Source organism: Micromys minutus, assembly GCF_963924665.1.
Source record: "Micromys minutus genome assembly, chromosome: 17".
NCBI classification, from domain to species: Eukaryota; Metazoa; Chordata; class Mammalia; order Rodentia; family Muridae; genus Micromys; species Micromys minutus.
The window spans coordinates 32,431,258-32,449,550 of NC_137952.1; the positions used below are offsets into that span (position 1 = coordinate 32,431,258).

At 44.0% G+C, this 18,293-nt stretch overlaps 1 protein-coding gene across 1 annotated transcript in view; it reads right to left on the reverse strand.

The window, feature by feature from the left end:
• FBN1 (fibrillin 1) overlaps window positions 1-18,293 on the reverse strand; it is a 193,471-nt gene that overhangs the window by 19,109 nt on the left and 156,069 nt on the right. Inside the window, exons 45-53 of the mRNA XM_080930907.1 lie at window positions 15,509-15,631; window positions 12,674-12,799; window positions 10,830-10,946; window positions 9,542-9,670; window positions 8,676-8,795; window positions 5,484-5,609; window positions 2,085-2,234; window positions 1,655-1,720; window positions 1,310-1,426 (exon numbers count right to left, since the gene is read on the reverse strand). Of these exons, the coding sequence (XP_080787033.1) occupies window positions 1,310-1,426; window positions 1,655-1,720; window positions 2,085-2,234; window positions 5,484-5,609; window positions 8,676-8,795; window positions 9,542-9,670; window positions 10,830-10,946; window positions 12,674-12,799; window positions 15,509-15,631 (1,074 nt within the window). The remainder of the gene's footprint in view (window positions 1-1,309; window positions 1,427-1,654; window positions 1,721-2,084; window positions 2,235-5,483; window positions 5,610-8,675; window positions 8,796-9,541; window positions 9,671-10,829; window positions 10,947-12,673; window positions 12,800-15,508; window positions 15,632-18,293) is intronic.

The window sequence follows — 18,293 nt, forward strand, 5'->3', positions numbered from 1 at the left end:
GGGCTCTCCTCAAGGATTATTCCTCCTAGGGATACATACACAGCAGCAACCTGTGTATTCCAAAAACTAACATGGATAACATTTGTTTCTGTTTGGTTACTGAACCTCACGGTGCAGTCCAGAATACTGTATCTTCTTTGACGTAATGCAAACGACAGTATCATTGCGGTTTAGAGCTCTGGGGTAATTAGACACAAATCCTTTCATTGGCATAGCAGTACACCCAAGGTGGGACAGGTTGATTAATACCCTTATGTCCTTCCCTTAGCCTGTGCTATGGCCTCCAGACCCCCTCTCTTTATATGAAGACATACTTTTTAATCTGCACAGACATTCAGTGTTGATCACACTTAATCCAAGTCACAGCATTGCTTTGTTAGAGCTCTTGGGCATAACATTTGAATCTAGCATACAGTGAATAGAATTAAGAGTGAGTGGTCCATATAGGAGCCATTCTTGGACATTTTAGTGAAAAGGCTAGAATGAGACACTAAATAGGGTGGGTGGCCTTCCAAATTGCCCAATATACAAGATGTATAGGAAACTTTGGAGTTTTACACACCAAGAGTATAAACTATGGACACTAACAGTGTTAGGAAAAAGATGAAGTGTGTGTGTATGTGGGGAGGTATGCTCCATGGAGGTGCGGCGAGGCATGGGGGTAAGGGGGATGCCTCTGGGGAACTCATGTTGGAAATCCCTTCCCCCTGAGGGACCAGCTACATGATAGTTTAGTACAGAATAGAGTTTATTCAGGGCATGGGGAGGGGAGTTAAGAGGGTAGTAGGGGTAGAGAAGAGGAGTAGAGTAGCAGAGGCTGGCCATGAGCATGTGGAGAGAGAAGGGGGGAAGGAAATGGGGAGAGGAAGGAGAAGGGAGGAGAGCAAGAGAGAACAAGAGAGCAGGGGCCAAGAGAGAGAGGAGGAGGCAAGCATCCCGTTTTATAGTGCTAGGTAACTGGGGCAGAGCATACCTGGCTGTTGCCAAGTAACTGTGGGGTGGGATTTACAGAATCCCAACAAACGGTATATTTTAAGTTTTACTAAGATTTCTGTTCTCTGTTGTCTTTCTCAGTGTCTCTGAGGACATGTCCAGTATCTGCCCTCCCAGTTAGACTACAAGGGTTATGCAAGGAAAGGCTGTACTTGTTTGGTTCACTCCCTACCCAGGACAGGGTGGGGACGGGCTAGCAGTCTAAACGAAGAAGCCCTCAGTGGAGGAAGAGAACTTGACCTTGGTCCAGGAAAAGCCAAATCGCTCAATTTTTACATATAACAATTCCAAAGGAAGGGGCTGCGTGACTACTCACCCACACACTCATTCCCTTCCAGAATATAACCAAAGGGACACTCGCAGCGATAGGAACCATCTGTGTTGATACACTGCCCATGTTTACAGACATCAGGTTCCTTGCACTCATCCATATCTTAGGTGAAGAAAAGAAACAATTTAAAAAAAAAAAAAACCAAGTTATTTTTCTTAAACTGTTGTCATGTCGGTGTTCAGTAAGTGAATATCTAATATCACAATACAGCTGTCATCCAAGTGATAAGACAGCAAATAGGAGAAACTATGTCTCCCAGGTAGATCAGGAGAAATTAAACCCAGAGGAAGAACAAAGAAGAGGGAGGGAGGACTTAGCCTGGGCACTCACCGACGGCTGAGTCATCAGGGCCCACGATGATGCCACTTCCAAAGGGGCAGATCTGGCGGAAGGCCTCTGTGATGGAGAGGTATGCTCATTAGTGGGCAGACCAGAGATGACGACAGGCTTCCCACGCCCCCATCCGTCGTGTGGCTATGGCCACATGCCTCACACAGTGAGAGACATGAACAAGATGCCCAGAAACGAGGAGACATCACCCTCCTCTCAACGACATGCCTATCCTTCAGATGACTCGGATTGATGGCGTTATCAAAAGAGAAGATAACGGCCATGTTCCTCCAGTAAAACATGTTTAAATGGCATCGCAGTTACATGTAGAATTTGACTGTCCTATTGGCTTTGAGGCTTACGTTGTTGCTGAGTCCACAGTCATGTGTGCATGGGATCATGCAGCGAGAAGCAAAGATGTCAGACTTACCGTCTGGCTCAGTGGGGCACAACTCACAGGGGTCTCCCCAGCCTTCTCCCTTCAAAGCACAGCAGCACTCCTGCTTGGAATGGTTTCTGGATTTGGGTGATGAACACTTTCCACCTTCAAACTTCGCATAGCAGTAACTCATTCGCAGATCTACAACATAAACCCACAGAATGTTTTAGTTGCCTTCCTACCGAGTCTCCATTGGATGATAGTCGACCATGCATTCTCTCATTAACTTCAGCAACATTCCAAAAGGGATTCCAAGAGCTGAGGCTACAGGCGTCACAGAAACCAACAATAAGATAGGAGAAACAAATTCATGCTGATTAATCTTTTTCCTTCAGTTTAACCACTACTTTGAAGTAACGTAATATGAATATTAAACTCCATAACCTGCCAGTCTTAATAGATGCCCAGTCATTCATGAGGAGGCCCCTGCATAATGGCTTCTCTTGCATGGCTGTTGTACAACTTTCAGCAAGCAGACTAAGGCAGGAGAGCCTCCTGGCTCTAAGACATACTGTCATTCTGTGCCCTATACACCCTGGAACCAAAGACAACGCCACACCACAGCATAGGACAAATGAAGAAGTGGTCAGCGTGTGGACTAGTCAATTGAGCCACCAGGGACAGTCACTGAAGTCCAGATTCATGGAATTGTGGGGACAAGCTCCAGGTGAGACCTTCATGCGCACACGGCTGTAGCAGATTTATTTTCCAACCAAAGTCCATTTAGTGCAAGAGAAGGAAGAAGCATGAAGAAGACAGATGGCAGGGCTTTGGGTGGGTGTAAGCAGCATGACTGTTCTTTGGGTGGGTGTAAGCAGCATGACTGTTCTTTGGGTGGGTGTAAGCAGCATGACTGTTCTTTGGGTGGGTGTAAGCAGCATGACTGTTCTTTGGGTGGGTGTAAGCAGCCCGACTGTTCTTTGGGTGGGTGTAAGCAGCATGACTGTTCTTTGGGTGGGTGTAAGCAGCATGACTGTTCTTTAGGTGGGTGTAAGCAGCATGCCTTTCTTTGAAAGAAGATATGTATTTCTTTATAGTCATTATTCCTCTGGTGACTCCGAGGAAGAGGCGATCTTTTTCTTACAAAATGCTCCGGTGTTGCTTGACATAACTTTGGAAGCCAGCTGTTCCCATCCTTATAGAGCAGATTGGGTAACTCTGAGAAGTGAGCTCATCTAGGGGTCTGGAAGGTAGTTTCTTTTTTTTTTTTTTTTCAAATCTGACTTCCAGAGCCATGAACAGCATTTCCTTCATTACACAGCAGCTAAGCTCTGCAGATCTGAGGATGCTCGGCTGATCCATTTTGTACCCTTCCTCCCTTCCTCGGTTCTGACTGCTCCTGACTTCTGCATTCTCTGCCACGAGTTTCCCAGTCCAGAGAGCACACTCCCATAGTGTTTGCCACCCAGATATTTTCTCTGTGGGAAAATGTCAAGAGTTAACTAATTCTCATTTCTCAGGGGACCCCTTTTTTCTTTTCTTTATTCTTCAGGTTCTTTGTCCCGTCCATTGTTCTGCATGAACTGGGTTGTTTTCCCCGTTACTCCTCCAGCTGTCCTTAGACGGCTGACCTTACTCTATCCAGTCCAGTGTGCAATCTTCCCCACGCCACTCTCTACACCAAAAGAAAAATAAATAGTTTGGATTCAGACGGAGACCCAAATGCATGAAGTCCCCAGTGACCTCTGGTGCTACAAAACCCCAAATTAGTGGTTCTGAGGAACTTCCTCATTTTATGCCCGAAGAAGCTGGATTCAATTTGTCACCCTTTAAGAAAAATCTCCATCTCAAAATTTCAGGTTCCGGCAGAACCTGTATTCGATAGGAGATTTGCTCTCCGTCACGTTGTTCCTCTAGGTGAACTTTTCACTCAAAAGTGCCCGGCACTGTGAAACAGCTTGGTGCTCTCACACACCTCAGCCAGAGCTCACTAGGATGCCTGCTTACCAGTCCATCTGCAAACGGTCCTCTGAAATTTCTCTGGAACTATGAGAGTCACTTTCCCTGCTCGCATTCCTCAGCTCTGGCTGAGGATATGTCAGAGTTCTCACAGCTGGGTTGTTTCTTCCTGCAATGTCAGCTTGCCCTGTGACAGGCCGGTGCAAATTGAATTAATAGCCTCGGAGTTTCCTCTGGCTTGCCACATGGGCAGATTCGCACCTGGCTTCTCACTGCTCTTTCCAAACGCAGGCCGAGCCAGCCAAAGACACAGAAGAGGGAGTAGAAGTCAGACTATGGGACTGGCCCGGAGCACACAGGCTGAATAGCTACTGGAATCCAGCTGTGCCCCAATCACAACTCTGAAACCCTTGTTGTCATCTGATAGCCCCCCCCCCCTACAAGATCAAACCAGCCAGAGAATTTGCAACCTTTCCCTTCGTACTCCTGCACTGATCAACTGGTAAAATAAAACCATCGCCAGGCAGAAGAATAGTAACGAGACTTCAGCAGAGTCTCAGACAATAGAACTGTGTCAAGCACACAGGAAGGTTGCTTGGCTGGGTATAAGTGTGGTTTGGGTGAGCCAACTGGATTTCTATACCAATAAATGGCTTCTCTGGTCCAAACCTTGGCAGTCTTAGATTCCAAAGCTATATTTTGGAATCTTAAATTATAGTCTATACCTATTATTTGGTAATATGAAGCAAATCACACACGCAAAATAAACAAACTGAAAGCACAAAGCGATAGGATAGACACAGACAGAAATTCTAAACGTAAATATTTATGGGCCTTCCCCATCCTGTAATTCATGAAACTCGTCTGCATGAGTATAGCCAAATAACAATCGCTTGGCTTGGGGATGTCTAAACAAGTTTCTGGGTTTTATCCAAACATTGTTTTGTGTTTACCTTCTGAGTCTTTTAAAGTTTTTTTTTTTTTTTCCTTCTATTTTAAAGTTAACCTGGCAAGCCCTTGGCTGTTTTCGCCATTGGCAGGTATTACTGTTTCCCCAAAGGCTGTGTAAGGTAAAGCCTGGGAGTACAGATGATGGGTTCGCACTTTCTCTGTCTGAGGATCTTGCGTTGCACCCGGATTCACTTAAGCTGCAGCTTCTGAGTCAGGGACCTAGAGCTGGCTCCTCCAGGTTCTACAGCATCAGTGATTCTTGGGGATGCCCCCCTCCCAAGAGCCTTTCAGCATTTGTGCTTGTCAGACGGACAGAGCTCTACATGCCAAGACAGTTGTATAAGCAACTGAAGCTTGATGGATGAGTTTTTAACCTCAAAAGTAAAAATGGACCTTTGGGCATATGGTAATCATTAGACCTGTGGGTGACTGAAACATCTTCCCGTTCACGAAGACTCAGAGCTTTGCCATGTTTAAAACCTAAGACCACAACAAATAAACACAGAATAATGAAAGCACAATGCTTTCGGAGACATTTACCTTGGCACCTTCTTCCAGTAGAGGACAGGGAGAATCCTTCTGGACACAGACATTTGAAGCTACCTTCAGTGTTGCTGCAGGTCCCCAAAGCACAGATTTCTGGCTCCTCAACACACTCATCAATATCTAAAAGAATCATACACACCAGAGTCAGAATGTCGCCAAGACAGCGTTAGTCACTACGCCGAGACGAACGGGTTTAGTGTGGGAGTTGTTTCAGTATCTTTGCAACAGGGAAGTAATTGGCTGTGATAGAATTTTGAGGTGAAGTTTTAAAAGTTACTTTGAACAAGTCTGAGTGGAATCTGTAAGAACCTCTTAAGAGTTATAATGATGAGCCTCTTACACATGGAGGTACAGGGCCATCACAAAAATGAGCTCCTTACTTGTGAAGGTGCAAATCAGAGAATTTGTATTAACTCTACACCACACTGAGCTGGGAGAGAGACCAGAACTCCCATACCCCACCTCACCACTGTACATCCCAAATCCAGTGAAAGGTGATTTCCCTCCACTCACTGATGGAGCCTTCCCAGCACCCCCTGCAGTAGCATTTCCAATACCCTATTTCTGCAGCCTTAGGGACATTAATGGCCACAGTCCTAAGTACAATCCCATCCCAGAAGATGATTCTAATGCACAAGTTAGGTTTTCTGAAGATATGAAATCCCTTTCTTGTGTAGACCAGAGCTTCTCCTTCATCATAGAGCTAATAGAAACTTGACACACATGATTTAAGACCTCTTTTCTTTAGAACTTCAATGCATCATATTGCCAGTAAAGACTGACCTACTGAGAATTCAGAGTAGTTTGGTTAACCAACGTGTTGTGTCATAAGGGTTTCTCCTAGAGATTCCTAGCTTGTGTATGTTGGCCTGACCATATAATTAACTATTCCCTTTCTCTTTCCAAACCATCTGTTTGGGGAATAATACATGATTGTTCTACTCTTGTGAAAAAGAGCAACTCAAATGAAACAAACTCACTAATTTCCTGGGACTTACAGCTAGAATTTAGAATTTATAGCAAAGAAAGGTCTTTATAGTCTTAAATCTGAGTTGTACTGTCTTGGCTAAAATTTTAAAAATTATATACTAACCATCTCTTGGGTAATGTAACTCTTTGGCTTCACATTTGTGTAGTTCTGCCTACAAAGTACAATTTCATGACTTTGTTCCCACCGAAGGGAAAGTCAAGAAGCTAACTGCAGTATCTTGCCTTCACACTGTAACTATCATGCAATATCTAGAAATAAGCATATGTTCTCATATGATGGAAAATCAGCTTCCTCATCCATGAGCTTGTATATTTTAGTTGTCATTTTTTGGGTTCACCAATGAGTTTGAATTTCTCTTTGTTACATCATTTTATTCTTAGACCCCTTCCACCATTACATCTTCCCTTTAAGAAATGTTAACTTATGTGAAAATGCTCAAATATTTCCTTTTGGAGGTTGCTTTTATTGTTATTATGAACCTCTTGTTTTTATATATGTAGAGTTGCACGTATATGTGCATTTGGTGTGCATGGGTATGTGCGTATGTTTGAAATTGTGTGCATGTGTGTATCAAGGCCAGTGGTTAACATTGGATGGCTTCCTAGATTATTTTCCATCTTATTTATTGAGCCAGTTTTTCTCAGTTCAACTTAAAGCATGCTGGTTTGGCAAGTCTAGCTTGCCAGCTTGTTTCAAGGATTTTCTGTCTCTACCTCCCAAATGTGGGATTATAGGAGGGCCACCAAACTGGTGTTGAAGTGGGTGCTAGAGATCTCAACAGAGGGCCACACATTTGTGACAACTGAGCCATCTCCTGGCCCCATTTCTTCTTATTATATTAAAAATTAGCCTATAGGTGCCATGTTCTTTATATCAGGTACAGATATTATAGAATGGGTACATTTTATTGATCATCTTGGGAGTTATTTTTATTTCAATTCTATTTATTTGGGAGATCTTCTATAGTAATCCTGAAGTAAATTGAATCAGTTATGAAGGAAAGTGAAACAAGTTCTTCTGAGATGGCTCAATACCCTTGTCATTACGATCAGAAGTTCACCTCTAAGCCCCACATGATGGAAGGAAAATACTAATTCCTAAGAGTCATATTCTGATACTCAACTCACACATATGCAGGCATATGTGAACACGCATGCACGTGCACACACACACACACACACACACACACACAGAGAGAGAGAGAGAGAGAGAGAGAGAGAGAGAAACAGATAAAATAAAGAAATTAAAAATAAATCAAGTGTCTTGAGAGATGAGTCTACAGTTAAGACCACTGATTACTACTCTTCCAAGACAACTCTGGTTTGGTCTCCAGCTCCCACACGATGACACATAGTCATCTCCATTACAGGAGATTTGATTCCCTCTTCTGCCCTCCGTGGGCACCAGACATGTGCATGGTATACACACATACATGCAGCCCAAACACCAATACACATGAAAAACATTAAAAAAAAAAAACAAGAAAACATTCAACAACCCCTTCAGACTTAATTTTGATAAAATGTTTCTACTTAAAATATCTTCTCTGGAATGCGGTATGAATTGGATTTATAATAAAATTTCTCATTGGCAGTATTAGAAAACAGAAAACTTAAGTCTATCGTGGTGATTAAAAGACCTGTTTAAAGGCAGGGTGTGAACTATGTGACTTCTTGGGAACCCACTGACCCTAATTATATATAAAATCCTTGCAATGGCTATTCTTGACTTAGAAAAGCAATCTGTGCTGAGGTTAAAGGAATGGAATGCTCTACCATACATCTCTATCTCTCTATAGCTGAGGACATTACAGACAAGCTGTATAACTACTTCCACCTAACCTTGAATGTGGGCACTTGAGGAAGCCATGGGCATGAGAGCTGTCTGTGCCTGTCAACAATGGCCACTTACAACCATGTAGTTCAGAAAGACCATCAGTGGGACCAGGCATGGTGCTGAGTCAGAGTGCAGTGGTAAGAGCTAGGGTCACCAGAGCAGCCTGTACACAGAGAAACCAGTGCCCCAGTGATCAGGACAGAAACTAGATTTCCCTGTCTTGACAGAGTATGAGGTAGGTCATAAGCCACATTCTGTGAGCTCACTTTAAACAAAGTATTCCAAACTAAAAACGCCATCACAAAAATTTCTGAGTTCAGAGATTCTAGTCAGAGCTCATCACCGGCAGCAGCCCGTACCTTCACATTTGTCGTTCTGTAGACTGTACCCAGGAGGGCAAATGCACCTGTAGGAGCCATCCAAGTTCTGACAGGTTCCAGGCGCACACTTCCCAGGATCCAGAGCACATTCATTGATATCTGCAGAGAAAAAGAAATCAGAGAGAGGTGTCCCTGTTGGCGTGGTCTCCATTGAGCGGTGCAAACTCAATCAAAGGCACCGGAATCAAACCAAAGAGGCACATGGAGCTCTTTAAAAGCCACAAGGCTCCCAGAGAGGAAAGCAAATCCATTCCTTTCAAAGCTTCCCAAAGGATGCAGTACAGCCACGTTTTATTCTACCCACCACAGGCAGAGTATTCCCAGAAAAGTGTGCTGCAAAGCAGGGGTTTTAAAGATACTTAAAAGATTATGGGAAGTAACCCTTGGAGGGGTAGTTCGAGCAAAATATAACAAATCAGAGCCTTTCAGCTTAATATTTAACAGTTAATATTTATAATAACAGTTGTATGAGCATAACCTATTCTTTAAACTGAGAAGGCAAATAACTATCTGTATGCATTAAAAAAAAAATAATAGCGTGGTTAGAACGGAGACTGATTCTGTACTGGGCCTCCGGGGACATTTTCTCGGGGACTGTTTTTCTTCCTTTCTCTTTAAATTTGAGGACTTTCATACTTTTCCCCCTTCTCTCTTTAATTCCTCCCCATGTTCCTCTAACACCCCTCTTAAATTCATGACTCTGTTTTTGTGTAACACACACACACACACACACACACACCTAAGCTGATTAATATTTTTCCTATTTGCATGAGTTACAGCAGACGCCCTGAGGACTGGCCTGTTCCTGCTCAGGCTGTCAGAGGCTTTCTGGGCCCCTCGCTCACCCACACACGTCCTGCCGTCGGGAGCCACCTCGTAGCCTTCATTGCACGTGCACTGAAAGGACCCCACCGTGTTGACACACTGGCCGTTTCTGCAGAGGTTCCCGTTACCAGTCGCACACTCATCAACATCTGGGAAAAAATTCTTTGTTATATTCCAAAGAAAAGGCCAAACGCCCAGCCATCCTTCTCATCTTTGGTGGCCTTTGTGACCTTGGCCAAATATAAGAAATTACAATAAAGGTCTGTGTTCAGCCACAGACCCAGCTGTAGGCATCCACCCAAATATAATAAAAAGATTACATTATCATATTAAAGCTGGTGATTTGCAGGATACATTTGTACCAGTTTTGCTTTTGCTTAGACTGTGTATTTTTTTTTTTTTTTTTTTTTTTTTTTTTTGCTTTTTTGCCTTTTTCATTTAAAAAATTAATTGGTATACACAGGACTAAGTGTCATCATGGAATTTTCAAACAAACTTTGTTTTTTTGTAGATTTTTCTGCTCTACCCCCGACTCACCCTAGTCTCTGTTCACCCCCCAACCTCTGTTTGCTTTCACTACTAATATGCCCCGTGCTCCTCAAACCCCCCACCCACCTTTCTGGACTCTTTATTTTAGATTTAATTTTCAAAAGATAAAACTGGTTTACTGGATATATAATTCAGATGAAGTCATACTATAGTATCACAACTAGAAATATTTATAATTAGCTTCAAACTCTATATGGTATTTGATTCATTATATTTTCTTAGGATCCCATCTCCACATTGTTTTTTTGGTCAGTTCTAAATAATGGGTTTGGCTCACATTCACATTCCTAGTATCCTACCCGGTCCTTCCTCATCCCAAACATTTTCCTTCTGCCTCATGTCACATGTGTGTATGTTTTATATGTATATATAAAGCTAACCTAGATTCTGCACCTGAGAGAAAATGCCTATCATGTCTTATAAGGGTGATGTTACACATTTAATAACTTGTTTATTTGAAGAAGGGGGGCAGAGAAGGCTCTAAACAAGGCTTCCACGCTCCTCCGAGTTTGTACAATTTACAAAGGCTTGCTTTTGTGTAGTTGAACCCAAAGCATTTATCTTAACATTTGTTTAACTTAAAGTAGATATAGAACTTATAACTGCTGGTACACAGTTCAATAAAGGTAAGTCACTTCATTTGACTTACAACCAGCACATTCTATCTGATAGTCATGGGACCAACTTTTGGGCAGACGGACGCACGCTGGCCACGATGCAGGCAGGTACGTGATGTGTGACACCCCCCTGCGCACTCACCGATGCAGTCGTTGTTGTGAGATAGTATGAAGCCGTGGTTGCAGCGGCAGTTGAAGGAGCCGATCGTGTTCCTGCAGGTCCCATTCCCGCATGCGTCTCTCTCACATTCGTCTATGTCTAGGAGGAAGGAAGGCCAGAGAGGGACACACAGTGAGTAAAGAGGAAGGTGGCCACTGGTGCTGAAGACCAGTCGTGGCTGCACAGACTCTGTCCTAGGAGGCTGGAAGGTTTTGCCTGGTGGCATCAGCCTGGAGAAGCTGAGGTGATGGCTTCCATCTTGGGAGTACCGAGTTTCCTCAGTTGGCGTGAGAGAGGAGGCGAGATGAGGACACAAGGACTGGACAAGAATTTTTATTCTGTTTGCTTCTCAAATTCTCCACCCATGCCACTTTGCTCAAATACTTTCACTTGAAAATGGAAAAAGTTCGGTGTGCATCTGGACCTTCCTTTGCTGCCCTCTGGCACACTTGGTGCTCCATGCTCCACGCTCTGTTCCCCCACAATCGTGAGTCACCAGGCTTTGCTCTGAAATCAGCAACAAAACTTCCCTCCCCAGCTAAGCTGCTGCCTTAGACATGGCTTGTTTCTCCCACCACTGATAACTCAGCTAAGGGATAACATGGTGCTCACGCTGGCTCGGTTCAGAAGCTCTGGCGTTGTTTGTCTTTTTATTTATTGGTATAGGACTTTTTTCCCTTTGGTGCATTATGATGTTTATTCTGACAAGTTACATACTGTGCCTTTTCCCAGAGCAGCTAGCATCTTTCTTTCTTACACAACACATTAAGGGGGGAGATAAGAACATTAAGAACACTGGTACCATTTGTTTGGAGACGGAGGCTAGATGGGCCAAGGAAAAGGGGAGGGTACGAATGGAAAGAGACACCTGCGGAGGTCAAAAGGCAGTGGCCAGACTCAAGGCTGCCTCTTTCCAGTTTGGGACATGAAGATAATGATTTGCAATTCAGATGGAAAAGCTATTGCTGTTCCCAGTACCCTGAATGTATAGTGAACATCACATCCAAATAACGAGTCACTGTCACTCTTCCGGCCACCGGAGAATCAGGAAGGCATAGCAGGTTTGTCTGGCTCATCCATAGCCAAGAGAGGGAGGTTGAGAAACAGTGGGACAGATTCTTGTGGCAAGGCGAGGAAGGGAGAGCCATCCTGGGTTGAGCCAGGGTGATTAAGAAATAGATTAAACATCATTCCTGGGTGGACCTAGTTATAGCCAAAGGCAAGTGCTTTAAATGGGGCTCTGTAGGCTGTTCTCCTGATATAAGTTTGATTCATGGGCTTAAAGACCCTAGAAGGTCTAAGTCAGAAAAGAAGGAAGCAAAGAGAGACCTTGACTGTTAGATGTTTGTGAAGCACTCCAACAATAGAACAGAAACCCTGCATTCTTCCTCTTTTTCCCCAAACGAAAATGATACCTGTCCTCACTTTGTAACAATTTTCAATTTGCCTTTGAAGATTTGATACAAACTGGACACACTTCTCACAAAAAGTGTCCATATAGTAAAAGACTGAAGTCTGGTCAGTCAAATGAGCCCACAAAAATACTATCCAAAGCCATGTGCCCACCCATGGAGCCATGCACACACACACATACCCATGTGCACACACCCACTCATGGACCCATGCACACACCCACCCATGGACCCATGCACACACACACATACCCATGTGCACACACCCACTCATGGACCCATGCACACACCCACCCATGGACCCATGCACACACACACATACCCATGTGGACACACATACCCATGGACCCATGTGCACACACCCACCCATGGACCCATGCACACACCCACCCATGGACCCAGGCACACACTCACCCAGGCACATGGTCTGATCTGCATTTGTTTTGAAGCCGGTGTGACAAAGGCAGTAGAAGCTCCCCACGGTGTCGATGCACTGGCCGTGACTGCATATGTTCGGGATTTCCTGGCACTCGTTTCGATCTGTAAACCAGAAGCACATTTGCACGTTTTCTTAGACTTGGAACATAAAATGACTGGACAGATCATCTCCATTGCACTCAGAGATGATCCAAACTCGGAACTGAGGCAGTGAAGCAGACACTGGCATTCTCTCTCGGTTTTACTTTGGGATTGGCCAGATCTTACTTTCAGAGCATTAGTACCAGGTGAACCAAGGAGACAGCTCCCTCCACCAGAGGTATCTTGAAAGAGGAAAGTAAAACTCAGAATGGAGAGAAGTGCTTTTGACAGTGCCTAAACAGCATCATGTGGAACTGATATTTCTAGGTTTGGGTACCTACATTGTGGGCACTATGGGGCTTTGGAGGATTTACAGTAAAGTCAAACACATCGTGCTTATGTTGAAATGAGACACTACCGTAATTGGACAGACGCTCACAGTTAGCCGTATTCTTTTGCCTCCCTCCTTCAGGTTTCATTCTACCTGTTTTAGTTGAACATTTAGGTTGCTTATCTTCTGGGTCTACAGAACTGTCACCTCAGAACAACAGAACCTACCTGTGGCAGACACCATGGTCATTTCCAGGCAGAACCCATTAATCATGACACTGTTTAGAAGTCTCAAGTGTAAGAGGGCTTGGGGTTACCCTGCCCCCAACCTGTGGCTAGTCTACACAGAAAACAGTTAACAAATATCACTAGTCTTATTTGAGAAAATATTTAAAATGAAGAATGGGGGGGGCAAAGAAAAGAGTGTTTTATTTTTATGATCAGAAAAGGGAGCTTCCCTTGAGAAAGGTCAATCATCATCTAACTATTTAATTCCCAGGAGAGCATTCTGAGGTTTCCTGGGAGGTTTGGAATAGGGACTGGATTACAACCAGAAAGGGTAGATAGAGATTATAGGCAGTGACTGAGGATGTAGCTGGGAAAGGCATTTCTACAGGGGTAAAATTTGCTACTAAGGTCAGACTGGCAACTTGAGCACCACCCTCAACAGCAGTGTAGACCTAGGACCTCTGTGATAATTTGGAGTTTTAAACAATGTATATATGAGTTCAAATTCAAGTCTCACAGGACGATGTTTTCCTTCTAAATACAGTCAGGGATGCTTTGCCTTCTGTCCGAAAACTACGAGGAGAAAATCTTCAACCCGCAAAGCTGAATCGTGACAAGACTCACGGGCCTCAATAAATGAGGGGAAGTTGGATTGCAGGCCACAAATACTGCTCACCCAGGCTTCCCCGATGGTACCAGAGGCAGTTTGGGTTAACATTCCATAAGAAAACATAAAAGGGCTTGCTTGAGGCGTAGTAGGCTGTAGCTGATCGCCTTTTGTTGACCTATAAGCTCAACTTAATGGCCCGAGTAAATGGTCTACAGTGGCACACTCAGTGCGACTAGCCAGCCTTTATTTTAACTGGCTGCCTTTCCACCAGCTCCAAAGAAATATGACTTAAAAGTAAAATGCAGGGAAGTGTAGTTACAGCCCAATGTCACTGGGGGATTGTGCTTCCTATCAGCCAGGGACTCGGTTTTCCTGTTCTGTATCTCTGCGTAGGGGATAATCTCAGTTCCGTTGATGGAATGTTAAATACATACACATGCTCCCTTAAACTCAATATAACAAACCTTGGTTGGCAAAGTGAGTTTTTTTTTTTTTTTTTTTTTTTTTTTTTTTTTTTTTTTTTTTTTTTTTTTTTTGTTCTGTTCTTACACCCTCTTCCTACCAAGGTTTCATGAAACAATGGGAAATATCCTGCAGAGAGCAGCACATTTCCTACCACTTAATCACAGTTGGCCAAGAGAGCCAAGCAAAACCTAACCATGGTTCCTCTCGTGTCAGTTCATTCACAAGTGCACACACCCCAGGAAACTCACTGGAAGTGAGCCCTGAGCAGGGTGACGCACTGTTAAAAGTAAACCTGTAGTGAGGTTTAGGTGAGGGCCAGTCTGAAGTATGAGTTTGCCTCTGAGCTTTAACACAAGGGCCTGAACTTTCATGTCAGTAGCTATAGAAACTCAGATGTTGACCAATTATACCTCCAATGTAAGTGGACAGCACACTCTCTTCTTATGTATACCACATTCTGACAAGATGGACGGCAGACACTCCTAACCTCTGCTTACTGTAGGTACTGCAGAGATAATGTGACTGCCAAGATTTGCTCATTTGCTGTCTTCAGGGAGTGATTTTCGTCAGAAAGATGTCAGGAAGACAGGGTGTATGGTGTGGTGTGCGCACGTATGTTTTAAATCTGTTTATGCAGGAACTCAAGAGAGTAAAGGCATCTAGCATAAGTAGAAGATATGATGAAAACCTTCCCTGCCTACAGGAGATTATGTAGAAGCTAACCGTCATCATCATCACCATCATCACCATCACCATCACCATCATCATCATCAACATCATGAACACTGATTAGAGGACTGTAGGCTTATGTATGTAGGTAGTGGGTATTTCTGGGTAGGGTAGGGATATAGGGACTCATTTGTGTAAGTGACCTCTTTTTTGTTGTTGTTGTTTTTTGTTTTGTGAATGTTTTGTTTATTAGGAAGGCAGAAATCCACATATTTAGCTATTTTAACAATTTTCCTGTTTTTTTTCCTCTTTAGGTACTTTGAGTTTATTGACCCACATCTTCACTTCTATTCCTTAGCCCTAGAATCTATAAAGAAGTGCAGATTCAGGACCGTGACAGCAATGGCCTCTGAGTGGGTGCTACGTACCGTTGCATTGACCTGTGGAGGTGAGGCGGTAGCCGGGCTTACAGTCACAGCGGTAGCTGCCTGCAGTGTTGATGCATTCGGCATTGCGCTGGCACACGGGGCCATTCTGACACTCATCGATATCTGCAAGCAGAAGGGAGTCTGGTGTTGAGTTGGCGATACATATTTTCTTAAGATGGCTCAGTCTTTTGAAAAGGCAGCAATGGATATTTATAGTAGACTCATTCATAATGGCAAGAGCTTGAAAGCAGCCAAGATAACCTTCAGTAGGTGAATGCTTTATAAATACACTGTGGCATGGTAAGATGGTAGAATATCAGTTACTAGTCTAGTGAGCTGGCTAGCTACCAGAAGACATGGGAGAAACCCATATGGGGATTAACAAGTCAAAGAAGCCACCGGAAAAGGCTCTATAATATTCTGACTTTAACTATCTGAATTTCTGGAACAGGCAAAAACTATGGGACCAGTAAAGAGCTTCGTGGTCTTCAGGGCTTAGATTGGGGGTGGGGATGGAGGGAAAGGGCAGATAGATAAACCCAGAGAAGCCTTAAGGCAGAGAAACTATGATAAATTCATAGTAGATCTACATCACTATAAAGTCATACACAGTAGATATATTTGCCACTATAAATTTGTTCCATCACTAGAAAGTACCATAGCAATGATGGATCCTATTCTCTAGGAGACGGGACACCTAAGGCCCAGGAAGAAAAAAAGAGCCTCAAAGACTCAGGATGTCCCAAGATAGAAAGGCACAAATGGAGCCTGGAAAGAGGAGACTGTGTCTGAGGGCCAGCCAAGCTGCTGAAAGTTGCTCAGGAAGGAGCTTTCACGAACTGTCCACCATGCTGGGATACCGTAGGCTTTTGGTGATGTAGCTGCCTATGGTCATTCATGCTCCTGTCCATAACTCAGTAGTCTTACTGGTCTACTAGGCAAGTCTAAGAAAGAACTGCCTCTTTGGTCTGTTGTCTGTGCTCTACACAGGGTGAAGGGATGTTTGTTCAGACTTCCCCAGGAAAAGCCACAACAGAAATATATCAGGCCTGCTCTTGTATGGTGGGAAAACCTGAATGTGGCTGGTGGGGAGTGTCTGTCTGAGGTGGGGTAGACTGTACCTCTCCATGCAGTAGGCCCATGATGGACACAGCACTGCCCCACCCACTAGTTCTGCCCTGCTTCTAAACTGCAAAGAATCAGAGTCAACCTTGCCATATTAAAAGCCAAGTGGTGTGACAGGCAGGCACTTCTGTGACAAGAGAAACTAACATCTGCTTATGCACTTCCTTGTGGAAAGTATAAATATGGAAGTCCCCCAAAACATTCCTGAAATCCACTCCAATTTCAGGATAGCTGAGACACACACATGAAGTCAACCTTCATTTTCTGATTTATTTTGACAGCTAAGAATGTGTTGGGAAGCAGCTGAGTGTATTTAAACACTCACCTCGAGGACAAAGAACTTGTGAAATGGAAACCAAAAAACCTGGAGCACTTAATCTTTCTAATGTTCTCTGAATGTGACTGTTTCTTGACACCTTTTTAAACAGATAGAGTGGGTGGGGCATGCTGGGTCTTCCCCGACAGCAGGGCATCTTGCCCTGGCTCAGCAGGCTTTCACTCCCACGTATGTCTCAAGGTCTGGGTCGTCTTTGTACTCATGGGTGGCCTTGCCTATGTGTTCTGGCCAAGGGCAGCACTTTTGGCAAACATAAGTGTTAATGGGGTATTTGGGGTAAGTATCCAAGGGGCTGACAAAAGGAGAGAAGAGAAAATAGAAGGGAAAAAAGTAGCAGGCATCCTGAGACATGTACCAGAAGGGAAGAAGTGCAACATGAGGAAATCAGTCACCTCTAACACGATAAGATCCACTGTTCTCCCTAAAGCAGTGCCCTCTCTGCAGGAACCCATTCTTGATGGTTCCCGGAAACCCCATAGCTGGGCTGTGGTCTGAGCTGGCTATCTCTTTAAAGAGTCTTGGACTGGCTATCACCCCTGCCCACAACCCACACAACAAGCAGGGCAAGCGATGCGTGCCCAGTTGGCCACAGTGGTTGAAAGCTGGCAAGAGAGCCCAACAAGTGTGTGGTTACTAATGGAACGTAACTCTACATGTCGATTGTAAACGGTCCCTAATTTGGAGAAAAAGGTTTGTTGGTGTCAAACTATTGACATGTGAGCTCCAGGGGGTGGCAGCCCTTTGTATAAAATCTGGCTAGAGGCCCACCACTCAAACATTAAGCAGAATCTCACTTCAGTTGCTCTAGAATGGTGTGTCCTCTACTAAAATATAAAAGAATGCTATCTTCCTCATGGAGGAAAAGTATGAAGTGTTACAGCAAACACTGAAACTCTCAGGATGAGGATGCACACATGGCCACAGGAGGCAACTCAAAGTCCCTTTGCATGCAAGCGTTTTCCGTATCAAGTCAGATTTGTTCTTCTTGCCACTTAGAATTCTCTTGTGTGTTTGGAATATTGTTTTTTTTAACCACTGTTTCCACTGGGGAGAAGCAGAATCTCTGAAAAAGAACGCTAACTTTGACATTTAGTTAAAGATGATGATCCTCTTGTGTTTGTTTTGAAGAGACTGAAGCAACAGCACTCTATGTGATATACCCAGGAACTCAAAGCTCTTCCTTATCACCTGGGAATCTGATATATCTTGTGTTGGGGGAAGAGGTTCTAGCATAAACAGCCTGGTTTTCCCACTGAGAGTCAATGAAAAGAAGGAGGAGGAGGAGGAGGAGGAGGAGGAGGAAGAAGAAGACAAGGAGGAGGA